A 20,436-nucleotide genomic window follows, 5' to 3' on the forward strand; every position below is an offset into this window, starting at 1 on the left:
GTGCTCATCAAGAGATCAAATATAGTAACCAAAAGAGCAAAAGAAAATTAGAAAAGGGAGGTTCCGGATTGATATTACAAAATATCTAGTAAAAAGAAAATAGAACAAGTGCTAGCATGAGCAATAAGCACCTTTCTCCACTTAAACACAAGACTTAGTCTAACTCCATTGAACTAAGCACCGGGAGCATTGGTTTTCTTTCTTCAACATTACATAAAACTAAGGTGTATGTCCAAGAAAAGGAATAACACCAGGAATTAATAGAAAATATATCCATATACATTATTTTATGCACAAATTTGGCATCAAAATCTCAATTCATCAAGCATGGGGCACATTTCAACTCACAATTTACAAAATTAATGAAAAAAAATAATAATAATAAATGCATTTAGTTGATATAAAGTTTCATAAAATCGTACCTTCTTCCAAATTAGTAAACCCGAATTAGTGTGAGAGAGAGATTAATACGGTTCGAATCACAACTTACAGGAATCAAAGGAAAATTATGCTAGAGAAGAAGCTAGGGAAAAAGTAAGATAACATCCCATTCATGATTCTGATAGAAATATCAGTACAATATATTGGGACCATACCTGGATACGTGTCCTTCTCCCTCTTCCCCTACTGATACAGCTAACTAATTCTGAGTAAGGGCTAATCTTGCTCAATCTAGAAACTGTAAGGACGAATGTGTAAATATCGAGACTTATAATAAATGGATTATGGACTAAAATATAATTAACTAGATAGTGGTCCCTCCTTTCCTTAACCGACTTAACCGCCTGGATATACCATTTTTTCTGTTTCATTTCCTTCTATATCAGATCTCCCCTGTTGAAAATTTCCTTGACCTCAAGGAAGAAATGAAGGGAATCTGATCTTGAGAATATGGTAATCTTCCCAAGTTGCTTGATTAGCTAGAAGTTGATCCCATTGAATCAACACTTGTGCAACTGCTTTGCTCCCCTTCTGTATCATACGTCTATCCACAATTTTCAGTGGTTGAGGGTAAAATGGGCTGGCAATATCAGCAACTAGAGGATGATTAATATTATTGGGCACTTTGTGGCACATCTTAAGTTGGGATACATGGAAGGTGGGGTGTAACATCAACTGAGTAGGTAAAGAGAGCCTGTAAGCCACCTTCCCTATTTTTTGTAAAATCTGATGTAGACCATAATACTTACCTGATAGTTTGCAAAAAGGGGAGCCTGAGAGAGTGACTTGTCTGTACGGTTGGATCTTTAGATACACCCAATCTCCTTCCTTATACTGGACATCTGACCTATGTTTGTTAGCTTGAGTGATCATCCTACGTAGAGCCCTTTGTAAATGGTATTGTAACAACTGAAACTTGAATTCTCTAGTCAATAGACTTCTATCTACCTCTTCCACTCCCGAGTCACCAGTTGCATAAGGTAAGTGTAAGGGTGGGGGTTGTCCATATAAGGCTTCATACGGGGTAGTTTGTATGGACGTGTGAAATATGGTATTGTGCCACCAATCGGCTGTAGCTAAATAAGAGAACCAATCTGCTTGAGAGTTAGAGAAAAAACATCTAAGATGGGTCTCAAGACATCTATTCACCACCTTAGTTTAGCCATCACTCTGAGGGTGGTATGCAATAGATCTATTCAGGGCGACACCCAGCATAGAGAACAATTCTTGCCACATTTTGCTTGTAAAAATAGGATCCTTATCACTCACTATTTCTTCAAGAATATCATGCAACTTATAAACATGCTCCATAAATAATTTGGCAATATCAGTAGCTGAATATGGGTGAGCAATGCCAATACAATGTGTATATTTAGTGAGTCTATCAACTATTACCCATATCATATTTTTCCCCTCGATTTAGGTAATCCTTCTATAAAATCCATGTTAATACTACTCCAACCTGTTGTAGGAATCTTAAGGGGTTGTATCAGGCCAAGGTAGGGAATGGTATCATATTTGTGTCTTTGGCAAAAATCACATGTTTTAATATGTTTGTGTATATAATCTTTCATGCCCTTCCAATAAAATAATACAGCTATTCTCCTATAAGTTGGTTCAATACCAGAGTGCCCCCTACTGCAGAATTGTGCCATATTTTAATAATCTCTTCTCTTAACTTCCCATCAGGTCCAACCACCAATTTTCTATTTTTTCTCAACTGATCATGAATAAAAGACCACCCTGAACTCTCAGATCTTCCCTTTTTTTAGCTCTTGAATGTTCTTGACTAGCTCGATGTCCAAGTCCCAACTTTGCCTAATAAATTGTAACAAATCAGACTTAATTATTGACAGGGTGAGTGCAGCTAACTCAGCGACAGGTAATCTTGATAGTTCATCTGCCACCTTATTCTCCTGTCCCTTCTTGTATTCAATAGTGAAGTCATACTGCATGAGCTTAGTAATCCATTTAAGATGGGATCCAGTGTGCAGTTTTTATTCTAACAAAAAATTCAAGGCCTTTTGATCAGTTTTAACTATAAAAGTATTACCAATCAAATATTGATTCCACTTGTTTACAGCCATAACTAGAGCTAATAGTTCCTTGTCATAAACTGACAATGTTTGGTGTCTAAGAGATAACCCTTTGCTTAGGTAAGCAATTCGTTGACCCCTTTGCATCAATATTTCCCAAATACCCACACTACAAGTATCAGTTTCCACCACAAAAGAAATTGAGAAGTCTGGCAACACTAAAACTAGGGCTGATGTGAGCAATTATTTTAATTTTTCAAAAGCTTCTGTGGCGTTGCTAGACCATTTGAAATTATCTTTTTTCAGCAAGTCTGTTAATGCTTTACTAATCACTCCATAACCCCTTATAAACCTCTGATAATATTCTGCTAACCCCAAAAAACCTCTTAACTGTTTGACGTTCACAGGTTCAGGCCATGACTGCACAACTTCTATCTTTTTGGGGTTTGTAGACACTCCTTCAGCTGATATACAATGGCCTAAGTACTCCACTTCTTTAGTTGCAAAGACACATTTGCTCCTTTTTGTAAAAAGCTGGTGTTGAACCAGTAATTCGAAGGTAACCCTCAAGATGTGTCTATAGCAGATGGTAGAGTCATACAATCTGTTAAGGGAAGCAAAAGGTTTCAATGGATCATGCAGGGCACCTTGTTTCAAGATGACTTCTTAGTGCTACCAATAGGAAGTTGTGATATGGTACTAGGGGTTCAATGGCTATGTAAGTTGGGGGACATACATATGAACTTTGGGAAGTTGTTTATGCAATTTGTATATCTAGGAAAGTCTGTAACATTGCAGGGGGCTTGTCCAACATTTAAAACAGTGGATGCTAAAGCTTTGAACAAAATTTTTGTGGATACTACTCAGATTTTCATGATCAAAGTATGTACTGCTGGAGTTCCAAAAGAAACGGTAACACCAGCTGAAGAAGGCATTCCCAAGGTAGTACAGTCCCTAATACAGGAATATCATAAGTTGTTCAGAGAGCCATCTGATATAGAAGGAAATAGAATAGAAAAATGGAATATTCAGGTGGTTAAGTTGGTTAAGGAAAGGAAGGACCACTGATGTAGTTAATTCTATTTTAGTCCATAATCCATTTATTATAAGTCTCGATATTTACACATTCGTCCTTACAGTTTCTAGATTGAGCAGGATTAGCCCTTACTCAGAGCAGCAAAATTTAACTCTTGAAGTCTTGATAGATAGTAAGCTTGGGGTAAGGTTCCAGAGTTCCCAATTCGTACTACAACTATCATTTTAGGTTTCAAATTATTGAGATAAATGCTAATAGCATGCTCCATAGGAAGATTAATTCTAGTCATGACACTATTAAAAGCCTTCTGGTATTCTTTAACTGTACCAATGTGTTTCACATTCATAAGCTCAGTCATTGGATCAGAGTACTCAGCTCCAAACCTATCAGCCAATGCATATACATACTCTTCCCAGCTAGGAAGTGGTGCCTGACCCCTACTTCGTACATATCCTTGATGCCATTGCAGGGCATCACCATCAAAGTGAATAGCTACAAGTTTCATTCTCTGATGGATGGTTATTTCCTCTACAAAGAAAAATTGTTCTACCTTATATAGACAGGACCTCAAGTCCCCCTCATCAGACTTTGGGAATTCAATTGTGGTGTATTTGGTAAATGTGGGCAGGTTTAGAGTGGGTTGGGCATGAGTATGGTTAGGCATATAAGGGAAGGGCTGGAATTGTTGTGAAAATAAAGATGTGCAATCGACATATGGTGCATGATGATAAATTGGTTGAGGAATTTGGATATTCTGGTTGTAACAAGGAGGGTAAGGATGATATTGATTGTTGGAGGAGTTTGGGTATGGAATTTGTGAGAAGGGGGTTTGGATATATGGTCTCGTCAACTGGATTAATGGGATAGGAATAAATTGGGATGGAATTACAGACACAGCAGTGGTCTGCATTTTAACAGGGTAGGATGGGTTTTGGGGTGGTACAGAAACATGGTTATAATGGGCTGGTATAGCTGCTCCAGCTGAAAGAGGTATCAGAGCTCCACCCACGGATGAAGGAAGGCTTTACTGGTTAGGGGAAACCATCTGGGAAGAAGAAGGCATCCTCATTCGAGTTGGAGAACTCCCCAGCTGAAGAGGTGAATCTGAAGGTGAATAGAGTTCCCATTTTAAGTGAAGTGCTTCCTTACCTCGTTCGGGTCGTCTTCCACCTTGTAATGCATCCTTCATAGCTTTCAGAGCCTTCATCTGATTGCGAGAAGTAATTTCTTGATTGGCCTCCAATTGATCTTGCCTCTCAGCAAACCGTGCCATATCGAGTGACATTTTTTCCAACACACCAAGTATTGCTTGTATATCGTTCACCATTGGTACACCACAGAGCCAGAAAAGTTCTTTGATACCACTGATACGGGTCGAATCACAACTTACAGGAATCAAAGGAAAATTATACTAGAAAGGAATTATGCTAGAAAAGAAGCTAGGGCAAAAGTAAGATAACATCCCATTCATGATTCTGATGGAAATATCAGTACAATATATTGGGACCAGACCTGGACACGTGTCCTTCTCCCTCTTCCCCTACTGATACAGCTAACTAATTCTGAGTAAGGGTTAATCCTGCTCAATCTAGAAACTATAAGGACGAATGTGTAAATATCGAGACTTATAATAAATGGATTATGGACTAAAATAGAATTAACTACATCAGTGGTCCCTCATTTCCTTAACTGACTTAACCGCCTGGATATTCCATTTTTTCTGTTCTATTTCCTTCTATATCAGAGATGGTTGGTCGTTGTTGGCTACTGCTACGTTGGCTGGTCCGCCGGTGACGTTTTCTTTGGCTGGTGGCGTTTGCTCTGAACGGAATATGAGAACGACAACTGATGGTACAAAATCAAAGGAACGATTTGGTCCAATTTAAGAGAGAGCTGTGACAGAGAAACCCTAGAATTTGATTCAATTTGTTTATTTGTTGTGTATATTCAATTTGGTACAATTTGTTAGTTGAGAAAAATTAAATTAAATTAAAATTAAAAAAATAGTAGATTAAAGAGATAATCTATTTTTTTATTTATTCTTTTTATATAAATATAAATAAATAAATATTTGGAGTGCAAGTTCAGTGAAACATAAGGCTGGTGTGGTACAGAAGCTAGTTTCTCAAGCCATTCAAAATAGTGATAGTTTCAAGAAAAGAAAAAATCAGGCTCGGTATTAGAAAAATCTTAGGAAAATCGATCACAAGTGATCGATATATTTTTTTAAAAAATTAATTATTCAAAAATTGATCACTTGTGATTGATTTTATTTAAAAAAATTTAAAATTTAGTAAATTAATAATATTTATAATAACATCCAAATAATTCAATATAATGTATATATAAGTCGGATAAGTAGTTATTTTACTATCCCATTAACATAAATAGTATATTTCTCAATCGTATAATAATATCAATGCATTTCATAAATTAGGATGAATTTTTGGTTAATTAGCTTCTAAATATGATATTATATACCTCATAACACAACATATTAAACAGATGAATTAACAGTTTATTAGCTTATGTTATTATAACTTCAACAGTATACCCTTTTCTACATTAAACGAGTAGTATATTTTCTAAATAGTATGATATCAACATATTAATCAAAATACTTGGATATATAGATTCAGTTAGCTAGCTTTTGACTACTACGTTCATTACTACACGGGATATACGTATACATACATATATTCGATTGACTATCAGCTTCCAAATACGTACTATATACATTACATACACGAGTATATTACCCCACCAACACAACATATTTCACATATACTCAAATGAATTATTGATTAGTTTATCTTATGTTGTTATACCTTCAACGATATATTATTACCTCGATCGATCGATCGTGTGATATCAACATATTCATTATATAATTGGATACATTTAGTTAGCTTTTGACTACGTACTACGTACATCACTACATAGATATACATACATATATATAAATGTAAGCTTTTGACTACGTACTACAAACGTCACTACATAATATATACATATACACACACACTCTCTATCTATTATCAGATTCTAAATACGTACTATGTAAATCAAATACACACGTATATTAACCCGTAGTACAAGGTATTCACATATACTCAGATGAATTATCGGTTAGTTTATCTTATGTTATTATAACTTCAACAAAATATTATTACCTCGATCTATCAATTGATCGTATGATATCAACATATTAAATATATAATTAGATACATTTAGTTAGCTTTTGACTGCGTACTACGTACATCACTACATGAGATATAGACCCCCCTCCCCCAATATATAATATCAAATTTGAATACGTATATTACACATCACATGCACGAGCTTATTACCACATAATAGAACGCATTTATTATACTCTTTGAAGAATTATCGATTATGTACCTTACATTATTATAACTCCAATTGTATGATCAACGCATTCAATATACTTGCATACATTCAGTTAGCTTTTGACTACTGCGTAAATACGACACGAGATATACAGGTGTGTGTGTGTATATATATATTCACTAGATGAAAAATATATTTATTTTATTCAAACATAAGTAAAAAATAAAGATTATGTTTAACATTATTTATTTATTTATTTTATTTAATATATTTCTTAGTTTATTTTCTAATATGTTTTTTTATAAATTATAAATATTAATTTATTTTTATTGTATACATAATAAAACTATATTTGATTTTACGTATAATAATTGATTTTTTTCTTTTTAAATTTAATTTTTAATGAAAATCGATTACTTGTGGTTATTTTTTGTGAATATTTTCTTATTTATTTTTTAAAAATAAAAAAGCAACAACAAGTGATTGTTTTTTGCATAATATTTTTAACTTATATTTTTAATGAAAATTGAGCACATGTGGTCGCTTTTTTAAAAATATACTTTTAAATTTTTTTAATGAAAATCGATCATTTATGGTAAAATATTTTCTTTTTTAATCTTTCTCTTTGTGCATAATATTTTTAATTTATATTTTAATGAAAACTGACCATTTGTGGTCACTTTTTTAAAAACATTTTTTTAATTTTTTTTAGTCTTTGCATAAATTTTTTATTTTTTTAAATGAAAATCGACCACTTATGATTGATTTTTCAAAAATATTTTTTTTTTTTTATGAAAATCTTCCACTTGTAGCCGCTTTTTGTAAACATTTTCTTTATAACTTTTTTTAATCAAAAAACGATCACAAGTGATCGCTTTCTACATAGTATTTTTAATCGCTTTTTCAAAAATATTTTCTTTTTAAGTTTTTTTAATTGAAAATCGACCACAAGTGATCGCCTTTTGTAAATATTTTATTTTTATTTTCTAAAATCAAAAAGCGACCACAAGTGGTCAATTTTTAATTAATTTTTTTTTAGAAAAAAAATGAAAAAAAAAAGACTAAAAGTGGTCGCTTTTTTCCGAACACCAAAACTATTTTTTTTAGTAGTATTAATATAATTGTCAAAATATATTTTAATATACCACTCACTAATATTTCTAAATGATATAACTAATATACTTACAGTTAATATATAATTCTTTTGAAAAGCTTCACTTTTGCGGTACGTTGATTTTTTATTTTTTTTTAAAAGAATGAAAAACAATGAAGAAGAAAGGAGGATGAAGAAGAAGCAATGAGGAAGAAAGGATCAGGAGGAGGAAAAAGAAGGATTTTAGTTCCGCGTTTGGTGTGATGTATAAGTGATTATTTTATCTCATGTTTGATTGTAGGCATTAGATAGTACCGGAATTATTTACCCCACTATTTATATTATAGTGACGAGATAAATTATCCCATGAATTAACTAATCCGGGGATAACTAATTCTTTCCCAACCAAACCACCCCTTAGTAGTTAATTAAGCCACCTCTATCTGTTAGCTAAGTACTTTCGAACGTCTTTCAATATGCTTTTTTTTTCTCCCAACTGGGGGGCACAGGAAAAGGCAAATAAAATAGAGTATACGAAGAATTAAAAAGAAATAGGAGAAATCTAGGAACCTTGAACCACTCCCTCATTTATTTTCTTTGATTTTTCCTTCTATAAAAGAGGAACACAATTCAAGAGAAAACCACCACTGAAATTTGCGTTAACATTGTAGATGAGCAAACAATTATACCCAAAGTTGAGATATGGCACAAGTGAAGTTGCTCGGATTTTGGTATAGCCCATACTCACAGAGTTGAGTGGGCTCTAAAAATGAAGGGAGTAGAATATGAATATATAGAAGAGGATCGACACAACAAGAGCTCTCTACTTCTTGAATCCAATCCAATTCACAAGAAAACTCCAGTTCTAATTCACAATGGGAAGCCCATTTGTGAGTCTATGTTCATTGATGAGACATTTAAAGGCCCTTCCATCTTGCCTAAAGATCCTTACGACCGAGCTTTAGCGCACTTTTGGACTAAGTTCCTTGAGGATAAGGTAAATTCGTCTTCATTCTATGTATTCTTATCTGCATAAATAATTTCGTCATGTTACTACATTTACTTTATATCTTATTATATAGAAATACAGAGAGCTTGAAATACTTCTCAGAATTTTTGTATATTTGGATGATATTGAGACATAGTATATTGTTGTTAAGATTTGCGTGTGTGTAATTTGTAGTCGACAGTGGCAATAGATATTTTGTTACGCGTAGGAGAGGAGCAAGAGAAAGCTAAAGAAGAAGTTTATGAGATGCTGAAAGTTCTTGACAATGAGCTCAAGGATAAGAAGTTCTTTGTTGCTGAAAATTTTGGGTTTGCTTTTGATGGGACTTTGGCTAGGAATTTTCCTACAAGTCTCTGGAGTGAAAAATTTCCAAACTTTTGTGCTTGGAGAGATGAGTATGTTAATTGCAGCCAAGTTAAGGAATATCTACCGCCAAGAAAAGAAGATGAATTGCTTGTTTATTTCCAATTAGCTCCAGCTCGTATTGAGGCTGCAGCTTCTGCTAAAAAATAACACATCCTCGTTATCAACCTTACATAGTTTCAAATTATGTGTTAGAATAAAATTGCAGATCGATCTAGTTCGAATTCTCTAGATTCTATTATGTATATGTATACAAAAGAAAAGAATTAAAATGTACCCCCCTTGTACTCCTGACGTGAATTTTTATTCTATTATTAACAGAAGTTGCTACTACCAAGTATCTTAAAGTGTGGTCTTGATGTTGCTTGGATGAATCGAAATATAGTTCGTAAACGGGTTTTAGTGCTCTGCAGATCTAGACTTGACTTGGAGTGATTCTTGATAGCAGACCATAATGCAGTCCTTAGAACAGAAATGTGGACGATAGAAGGTCATTGTATTTTGGTCTTTCTAAACCTTTTGAATGCTTGTATGCGCCCACCACGATATTAGGGACCCGGTCCCATATTAGCTTCTTCAACTAATAATAGAAAAGTCCTATATGAGTTCACCACAGTAATAAGAACCTGATCCCACACCAAGTTATACGACTAAGAATAAAAGCTGAAGAACAGAAGTAAAGAAGACCAGATGTTTTACGTAAAAACCTCCTTGCTCAAGAGAGTAAAACCATGACCTACCCAGTAAGATTTCTCAACCACTTCACTAAAACAAGCGCAACTTTTAGATTACAACCTTTGCAATCTAGGAATTAAACTCTTAACCCCTTACCCTTACAATAACTCTATTGTAAACACTCTCTATAATAACTCTATTGTAAAGACTACCAACGTTAACTCTAGCCCACAAAGGTACTACCACGGCTAACTCTAGCCCCCAACACTAAAATGGCTAACTCTAGCCCACAACTCAAATCTACAAGATAAGAGAGGAAATAAAATACCTACACAAGCTTCTCAAAAGAGGAGTAGGTTTACAATGTGTCACGACCCAAGGCTACCCTCTAGTCGCGACACGGTGCTTAAGGCCACAAGTGACCCCAAACTAACCCATGATCTGCTACCTTCTATGAGCACTGAATAAAATGATAATAAAACAACATGTGCAGAAGATAAACTGATAAAGTACTGTCAACTGAAATGCTGAAGTTTATATATATAAAACTACATGTCAGAAGTATCTGATAAATACTGAAAACTAGACTGTCTATCTGAAAGCCTCTAAAACATACGGAGTTGATGGGACAAATTCCCAACTAACTCCAACTGACTGAACATAAAGAAATATTGAAATAACTGAAATGACATGTCACATCCTTAATGAATAAGAACTAACCACTACTGCTACGGGGATCTGCTAAAATATCTAGGAATGGTCGAGAAACTGTGCATCCGAACCTATTTTATAGACAACATAGCGCAAGAGAAAAGTATACGATCAGTACTTTGAATGTACTGGTACATGAGGTAAGAACTAACTGGAATACATATGGCAATCGAACATAGATATATGGACATGTAAGACTGAGAATGCAAGACAAAGTAAATCATGAACTAAATTTAATTTGTAAGACTAACTGACTGAATAACTGAGAATCTGACTACTTGATCAAGCATACCTGAACTGATATAGACTGAGTACTGATTGAAATTATGGGAGCTATCATGTAACTGACATGCCCCAATCTGAGCTTATCTGGCTCCAACTTGTAACCCCAGTTGGAAGGGTTTCAGAACCTTGCCACTGGTACTAATAATTACTGCGTGGATCCACTAAAATAGTGTCCCGAAAGACTAGATAGTCACCCTCTACTAGTAGGTGCCCCTAAGTTAATGTCGATCCTCAACTGGCAGAAAGACCTCTCAAAACCAATGCTGGCTACATAGTTTTGGAACTCAGGGAAAACTACTAAAGTCACACCCTTTACTGGCAGGCGAGCCTCTATCCCTGGGTTCACTCGGTGCTAAATCCTACTCCCAACTAAAATGATATTGTTTCTGACTAAGGTCAACAGAACATCTCAATTGATAGTGCTCAACATGATCATAATAAACTGAGTATGATGATAAAATCATGAATGGACTGACTCATTACTTAAAAAGTCTGAAACGTAAGTAAACACATAGGTATCAGGTGTTCATAACCCGCCTGTACTAAATGATTACCAAATTTGATAACAACACTTGAAATAGTGACATAAAGTCTCAATTTAAAGACCCAAAACATAATACGTGTCACCAAACTGATAAAGTCCATGAATTTGAATATATGAATGTATAAACTTGGGAGGAGAACAATTTCAGATGGCTTAATTCAAAAATTGATAATTTGACAAGGGAGCAATTGAATATGACATGACTAGTTGAAATTCAAAGCATGAAGTAATCTAATTTTCATGGGGAAAACATGTTGACATGGCTTGAGTTCAAATTTCTAAGATGACATGGATTAAATTCATGATTTACATGGTTGATTTTACAAAAGAAGATTAAAAATCCATACTTTAACAAAAAGGGGATTTTGGGACTTAACGGGTGGAAGGAACCCATTGATGAATACCCCACATACCTGGGGTAGAAGCTTTGAGAAAAATCCTTGAAATTGATCTTGTTCTTGAGAAACCCTAATTGTTTGAGGAAGAGAGAAAATCACTTATTTTGATTTTCTTTGGTGAATTAAAGTTTGTGTTGTGATTTGGGGCTTTGGGGTCTTTTATACCACCCCTTGTGAAGCCAAAACAACATGGGTTTGGCTTTTGAGGGAGTAGGAAAAAACATAAAGGCCCTTGGAAAAATGTGTAGGAAAATATTTTCAGTTGTTACGAGTCAATCTTATGACTCGTAAGATGAGGGTACAAGTTGGACTAGTAACTCATAAGTTTGGTAGTGGCAAAAGTGACACACATTGGTCAACATACGAGAGGTATCTTATGGCTTGTCACATGTCCATACGATTCAAAATATCCACTCGTAATTTGGATAGAAATTTAGGGAACCTATACTGTTGACCTTACGACCTATCCCCATACGACTCGTAACATCAAGTGACGATTCCTATGGTCGAGTCGAATCCTAAATAGAATATCAATCAGTCCACACTGCCATGGGTACGATTCACATCTCACGACTCGCATGATGAACCTACGACCTAAGAAGATAAGTCGTAAGTTACATAGTGACTTCGAAATATGGGGTATTACAATATCTCTCCCTTGGGATCATTCATACCCGAATGAAACTGGTTAGGCTGAGAATACTAAGGAAACTAACCTTTTACATTGACTACCCATGAACTGAAACATGATTAAATAACTAAATCTGAAACATGATGCATAGACTGAATTGAGTTCATGAATACATGCAATAACATGAACATAGTTATAAAGCTGAGATAGAAGACGAGAGAGAGTCAATTTAAGGGAAACCACTACCTCAAGTTGAATCTGAATTCGAGGAGAAAAGATGAGGATACTTGGCTCACATATCTACCTCTACTTCCCCATTAGCCCTCTCAACAGATTGATTTCTCCATAAAACTTTAACCAGGGAAACTTCTTTATTCCTCAACCTACGAGTTTGGTGGTCAAGGATCTCAACTGGAATTTCTTCAAATGAGAGACTATCTTTCACATCCACACTTTCTAAAGGAACCATAGAAGCTTAATCACCAATGCATTTCTTTAGCAAGGAAACAAGAAACACCAGATGCACTGATGCCAAAACTGTAGACAACTCTAATTCATAAGCTACCTTCCCATAACATCTCAAAATTCTATATGGGGATATTAATGGGGACTGAGTTTCCTTTTCTTACCGAATCTTTTCACCCCTTTCATAGGCAAAATTCTCAAATAAACCAAGTTACCAACGTCGAACTTAAGATCTCTTCTTTTCACATCTGCATAAGATTTCTGTGGACTTTGGGCTATTTTTAAACTCTCTCGAACCAACTGAACCTTCTTCATCACCTCAAACACTGAATATGGACCTATCAAAGCAGCCTCACCTAACTCAATCCAACCAATAGAAGACCTACATCTCCCCCCATAAAGAGCCATTTGAATACTGAAGTGATAGTTGTTGTTGTAGGCAAACTCAATAAAAGGTAAATGGTCATTCCAACTACCCTTAAAATCAATAACACATGCCCTCAATATGTCATCTAAAGTCAGAATGGTCCATTCTGCCTGACTATCTGCCTATACTGAGATGAATTTGGGTACCAAGACCCTTCTGAAAGCCTTCCAAAAGTGAGAGGTAAACTGAGTACCTCTATTTGAGATGATAGTCAATGGAATCCCATACAACTTAACCAACTCACTGAGATAGAGTCTAGTATAATCCTCAGCTGAATACAAAGTATAAATTGGCAAGAAATAAGCTGACTTGGTCATTTTGTCTACAATGACCTATATTGAATCATGCTGATGACGCGTACGAGGCAAACCCTATAATGAAATCCATGTTTACCTCCTCCCACTTTTATGTGGGGATGCTAAACTCCTGAAGTATACCACTAGGACTTTGGTGCTTAACCTTAACCTGCTGACAGTTCGAACACTTAACCACAAACTCTGTAATATCTTTCTTTATACCACTCCACCAACAGATCTCCCATAAATCACGGTACATCTTAGTAGCTTTGGGGTGAATAGAATATCACGTACCATGCGTTTTAGCTAAGATTCGCTATCTCAGACCATCAACACATGGAATACATAGTCTGCCTGAGTGATACAACACACTCATATCATAGTCTTTCAACAATTCAAGCCACTTTCTCTGACAAAGATTTAGATCTTTCTACATGAATACATACTGTAAACTCTTGTGATCCATGAACACGTTGACATAAACCCCATAAAAGTAGTATATCTAAATCTTCAAGGCAAAAACCATAGCTTCCAACTCAAGATCATGGGTTGGATAGTTCTTCTCATGAGGCTTAAGATGTCTAGAGACGTAGGCTATGACCTTACCTCTCTGCATTAATACATAACCAAGACCAATACTAGAAGTATTACAATACACTACGAATCCATCTGTGCCATTTGTCAAAGTCAAGACTAGAGTGGAAGTGAGTCGAGTTTTCAACTCCTGAAAATTGTTCTTGCAGTAATCTGACCACTGAAATTTAACCTTCTTCTGGGTTAGCCTTAACATGGGGGAAGAAATAAAAGAAAACCCTTCAACAAATCATCTATAATATATCTAATGGAGAGATAGGTCTAGATCAATTTCTTACTGCTTTGATCTTTTAAGAATTAACTCGAAATCCATTACTGGAATCTATGTGGCCAAGAAAAGCTACTGATATCAATCAAAATTTGCACTTACTGAACTTAGTGAACAACTGATGATCTCTAAGGTTCTGCCACACAACCCTTAAATGGTTTACATGGTCATTCTTACTATAGGAATAGACAAGGATATCATCAATAAAGACTATGATGAATATGTCTAAGTACTGCTTGAACAATCTATTCATCAAGTCCATAAAAGCTGTAGGGGCATTCGTTAGTCCAAAGGACATAACTAAGAATTCAAAGTGATCATACCAAGTTTTGAAGGTTGTCTTCGAAATGTCATATTCTCTGACTCCATACTGATGATAGCTGGACCTAAGGTCTATCTTAGAGAAATAACTTTCACACCCTAAAGTTGGTCGAATAAGTCACTAATACTGGGGAGAGTATACTTATTATTGATTGTGACTTTGTTCAACTCATGGTAGTCAATGCACATTCTGAGAGAACCGTCTTTCTTATGTACGAATAGAACTGGGCACCCCATAGTGAAACGTTGGGCCTGATGAAACCTTTTTCCAACATATCTTTTAACTGCTCCTTTAGTTCCTTAAGTTCATCTATAGCCATTCTGTAAGGCGGGTTAGAGATAGGTTGGGTATCTAGAAAGAAATCTATTCCAAAGTCAATTTCCTTTTTGGGAGAAACTCTAGAAAGATCTTATGGAAACATATCAGGGAACTCATTCACTACCGAAACTGACTCAAGACTCAAAGTTTTAGAATTTGAGTCCTTGACTTCGATGAGATGATATATACACCCCTTGGGTATCATCTGTCATGCCTTGAGACAGGAAACAAACTAACCCTTGAGCACGAATGTACTACCCCTCCATTTGATAACTGGTTTATTAGGAAACTGGTGCTGAACGATTCTATTTCTGCAATCAACTGAGGCATAGCATGAGTGGAGCCAATCTATGTCGAGAATGACATCAAAATCAGTCATCTCTAACTCTACAAGATCAACTAAAGTAACTTTCTGAGAGACTGTGACTGGGAAATTTGTGTATACCCGTCTAGCTATAATAGACTTACCCACTGAGGTGGACACTGAGAAAGGCTCTACTAATATTTCAGGACTGGCACCAAAGTCAATCTATATAAGGAGTCGCAAAGGAAAGCGAAGCTCCGGGGTCTTACAATGCATAGACATGAAGATGAAAGACTTGCAACATACCCGTAACCACATTAGGAGAACTTTCTTGATCATGACGAGTCTGAAGAGCATACAATCTATTTAGGCACTGCCCACTGGTGGCACTGGAAGTAGCACCTTGCTGATTTGGGCGACCTATTGGAGTTGATGAAAAGTTGGACTGACCCTGTTGTCGAGCATCTTTACCCTTCTGACCAACCGTTGGGCAATCCCTAATCATGTGGCCTGGCTTTCCATACCTAAAACATCCATCACTATCTGCCTTACACTCTCTCTGATGATTCCTACCATACTTTCTACAAAGCGGATTGGTTTGGCCACTGTTCACGCTACTATGATTCTGAGAGCCTAGTGCCCTACCTCAATTGTCTTGCCTAAACTTAGAAACTGGGGCATTGGCTGAAGATGGAGATGGAGTTGAAAACTTTTGATGAAACTTAGAACGATTACCACCTTCCGACTTTGGCTGTGAGAAGTTGAAGCTACTTGTCTTTGTCCTCTTATTCTCTCTTTCTTTCTCCTTAAGTTTCTCTTTCTCAATCTGCTTAGCATGAACCATGATCCTAGACACGTTCATCTTATTAATATACATAGCGGTCCTACACTCCTTTACAATACTATCAGATACACCAGATAAGAACTTACTCATCTTAGACCTAGAGTCAGCCACCATAGTAAGAGCATACATCGCCAACTTAGTAAATTTGAGTGAATACTCCCTCACACTCATGCTACCCTACTTTAAGTTTATAAACTCTTGAACCTTAGCTTCCCTCTACTTTAATGGGAAGAACCTATATAAGAAAGTTGTGGTAAACTCATCCTACTCAATAGGTCTCGCATCAATGCCCCTTTCTTCCTTCCAATGCTTGAACCTAGTATGTGATACTCCGTGCATCTGATACGTAACTAAGTTTGCACTCTCACTTGAAGTGAAACCCATGATATCTATCACCTTCTGCACAACATCCAAAAACCCATGTGTATCCTCTTCAGACTTGAATCCAAAAAAAAAAGGATTTATCCAAGTGAAATGATCCTGAATTCTAGCTGCAGCGGTATTCAATACTGGATTGGCTAGAGCAACAACCTGTTGATCGTTCTGAGCAACTATAGAATGGGATAAGGCAGTGAAAGTGTCCCTGAACTCAGCGTGAGAGAATGGTCATTCAGGGAATCTTCTTGAACAGGTGGTGGTATGGGCTGATCCCCATTCCTTTTTTCATTATTTTTTTAGGAGGCATTATTTGTAAACAGAATGAAGTATGACTTAGAAAAAGGAATTCAATAGAGCTCATGCTTTTTCGCACGACATGAACACCGAAAGAAGGGAAACCTTCCAAAAAAATGTCTTGCAGCTTCTTGTCCATAAGTGTAGCATGCTTTACACCCATGAACAAGACTCTTCTCAACGCGGTTTTAAGATACCCTAGGAAACTCTGAAACCTTAGGCTCTAATACTAAGTTTTGTCATGACCTGAAGCTACCCCCTAGTTGCGACACGATGCTTAAGACCATAAGTAACCCCAAGCTAACCCATGATCTAGTACCTGCGGCGAGCACTAAATAAAATGATAATAAAATAGCATGTACAAAAGATAAACTGATAAAGTAACATCAATTGAAATGCTGAAGTTTATATATATAAAACTACATGTCTAAAGTATCTGATAAATACTGGAAACTAGACTGTCTATCTTAAAGCCTCTAAAACGTACAGAGTTTATAAAACAAAACCCCAACTAACTTCAATTGACTGAACATGGAAAAATATTGAAATAACTGAAATAACATATCACATCCTCGATGGATGAGGACTTACCACTACTACTGCAGGGAGCTGCTGAGCTGTCTAGGGATGGTCGGGAAACTGTGCATCCGAACCTATGTTATAAGATAACATAGAGCAAGAGAAAAGTATTCGATCAGTACTTTAAATATACTGGTATGTGAGGTAAGAACTAACTGGAATACATATGGCAATCGAATATAGATGCATGGACATGTAAGACTTAGAATGCAAAATCAAGTAAAGCATGAACTTAATTCATTCTGTAATACTGACTAACTGAATAACTGAGACTACTTGGTCAAGCAAACTTAAACTGATGTTGGGAGCTATAATGTAACTAACATGCCACAATCTGAGTTAATCAGGGTCCAACTTGTAACCCCAGTTGGAAGGGTGTCAGAACCTTTCCATGGGTACTAACACTTGTTGCGTGGATCCACTAAAATAGTATCCCGAAGGACTAGGGAGACACCCTCTACTGTTAGGCTCCCCTAAGAGAATGTCAACCCTCAACTACTAGAAAGACCTCTCAAAACCTATGCTGGCTACGTAGTTCTGGAACTCAGGGACAACTACTAAAGTCACACCCTCTACTGGCAGGTGAGCCTCCATCCCTGGGTTCACTCGATACTAAATCCAACTCCTAATTGAACTACACTATTTTTTGCTTAAGATCAACTGAACATCTCAACTGATAATGCTCAACATGATCATAACAAACTGAGTATGATGAAAAAATCATGAATGGACTGACTCATTACTTGAAAAGTCTGAAACATAACTAAACACATAGGTATCGGGTGTTCATAACCCGCTTGCACTGAGTGATTACAAAATTTGCTAACAATACTCAAAACAGTGACATAAAGTCCCAATTCAAAGACCCAAAACATAATACGTGTCACCAAACTGATCAAGTCTATGAATTTGAATATATAAATGTATTAAACTTGGGAGGATAACAATTTCACATGGTTTAATATATAATTTGATAATTTGACATGGGCGCAATTGAATATGACATGCGTAGTTGAAGTTCAAAGCATGAAGTAATCTAATTGTCATGGGGAAAACATGTTAACATGGCTTGAATTCAAATTTCTAAGATAACATAGATTAAATTCATGACTTACATGAATGATTTCATAAAAGAAGATTAAAAATCCATACTTGAATAAAAAGGAGATTTTGGGGACTCAATGGGTGGAAGCCTGGAAGAAACCCATTGATGAATACCTCACATACCTGGAGTAGAAGCTTTGGGAAAAATCCTTGAAAATGATCTAGTTCTTGAGAAACCCTAATTGCTTAAGGAAGAGAGAAAACCACCCCTTTTGATTCTCTTTGGTGGAATTGAAGTTTGTGCTGTGATTTGGGGATTTGGGGTCTTTTATACCACCCCTTGTGAAGCCAAAACAACTTGGGTCTGGCTTTTGAAGGAGTGGGCAAAGACATGAAGGACCTTGGTAAAATGTGCAGGAAAACACGTTCCTAGTCGTTACGAGTCAATCTTATGACTCGTAACATAAGTGTATGAGTTGACTAGTAACTCATAAGTTTGGTAGTGGCAAAAATGACACACACTGGTCAACATCTGAGAGGTATCTTATGACTCATCACATGTCCATATGATTCAGAATATCCACTCGTAACCTGGATAGAAACTTAGGGAACCTATATTTTTGTCCTTACGACCTATCCTTATACGACTCGTAACATCAAGTGATGATTCTTATGGTCGAGTCGTCTCCTGAAAAGAACCTCAATCACCCCACACTGCCATGGGTACAACTCACATCTTATGACTCATATGATGTCCATACGACCTAAGAAGATGAGTCGTAAGTTACACAGTGACTTCAAAACATGGGGTATTATACAATGTTACAGCAAAATACAAAGACTCAACAACCTAGACCTAAAGACATATTCAATTGTAGCAAACTGATATTTTGGTTGTCGGAACTTTGCCTTGATGGAACTTTGTGCTGGCTTTGTAAGAATAATGAGAAATTTTGATTATGCAAAAGCTAGGTTTTTCTCCCACACAATGATCTATATATATAGGATAAATGGGAGGAAAAATTGAGCTCTGGACACAAATAAGTCATTTTTTAAATGAATTCACCAAAGTAATATATTTTTTTGAAACTTTACTAAACTAGTATAAATGTTGTTCCCAGTAACGTATTATGCTTTAAAAAAAGTTAACGAACCAAAAAGAGTTGTGGATGATATTAAAATAGGAATTGTTACTGTTAGTAATGTTTTTGACATAAAATGTTACTGTTAGTAACTTTTTTGACATAAAATATTACTGTTAGTAACTTTTTTGACATAAAATGTTACTGTGAGTAACGAGACTCTGCAACTCTACCACATCAAAATCTTTATATATGTTTGACATTAAATTCGTTAGTGCCAATTACATTTTAGATTTAAAATGTTACTCCGAGTAACAATACTATCAAATCAACTCAAAACTCTGTGGCATTAGAGTTTGAAGTTTTTCGGAGTAAAGTTACAAGGACTAACGTTTTAAAGCTAAAATGTAACTGACAGTAACTAATTTAACATCAGATTTGTACAAAAATTCTGATGTAATAGAGTTGTGTAGTCTCGTTACTCACATAACGTTTTATGTCAAAACATTACTGCCAGTAACATTTTATGTCAAAAAGGTTACTAACAGTAACGATTCCTATTTTAACATCATCCACAGCTTTTTTTGGTCCGTTAACTTTTTTAAAGGATAATACGTTACTGGGAACAATGTTTATACTAGTTTGGTA

The 20,436-nt window shown here is 35.7% G+C and overlaps 1 protein-coding gene and 1 pseudogene across 1 annotated transcript in view; one reads left to right on the forward strand and one right to left on the reverse strand.

Annotated features, from left to right (window-relative positions):
* LOC124887007 overlaps positions 1 to 4,423 on the reverse strand; it is a 15,701-nt gene extending 11,278 nt beyond the window's left edge. Inside the window, exon 1 of the mRNA XM_047396098.1 lies at positions 3,841 to 4,423. Within this exon, the coding sequence (XP_047252054.1) occupies positions 3,841 to 4,423 (583 nt within the window). The remainder of the gene's footprint in view (positions 1 to 3,840) is intronic.
* Positions 4,424 to 8,454: 4,031 nt separating this feature from the next.
* On the forward strand, positions 8,455 to 9,662 carry LOC107842167 (annotated as a pseudogene).
* The last annotated feature ends 10,774 nt before the right edge of the window (positions 9,663 to 20,436 follow it).

This window comes from Capsicum annuum, chromosome 9 (genome assembly GCF_002878395.1).
Source record: "Capsicum annuum cultivar UCD-10X-F1 chromosome 9, UCD10Xv1.1, whole genome shotgun sequence".
In the NCBI taxonomy this organism is placed as follows: Eukaryota; Viridiplantae; Streptophyta; class Magnoliopsida; order Solanales; family Solanaceae; genus Capsicum; species Capsicum annuum.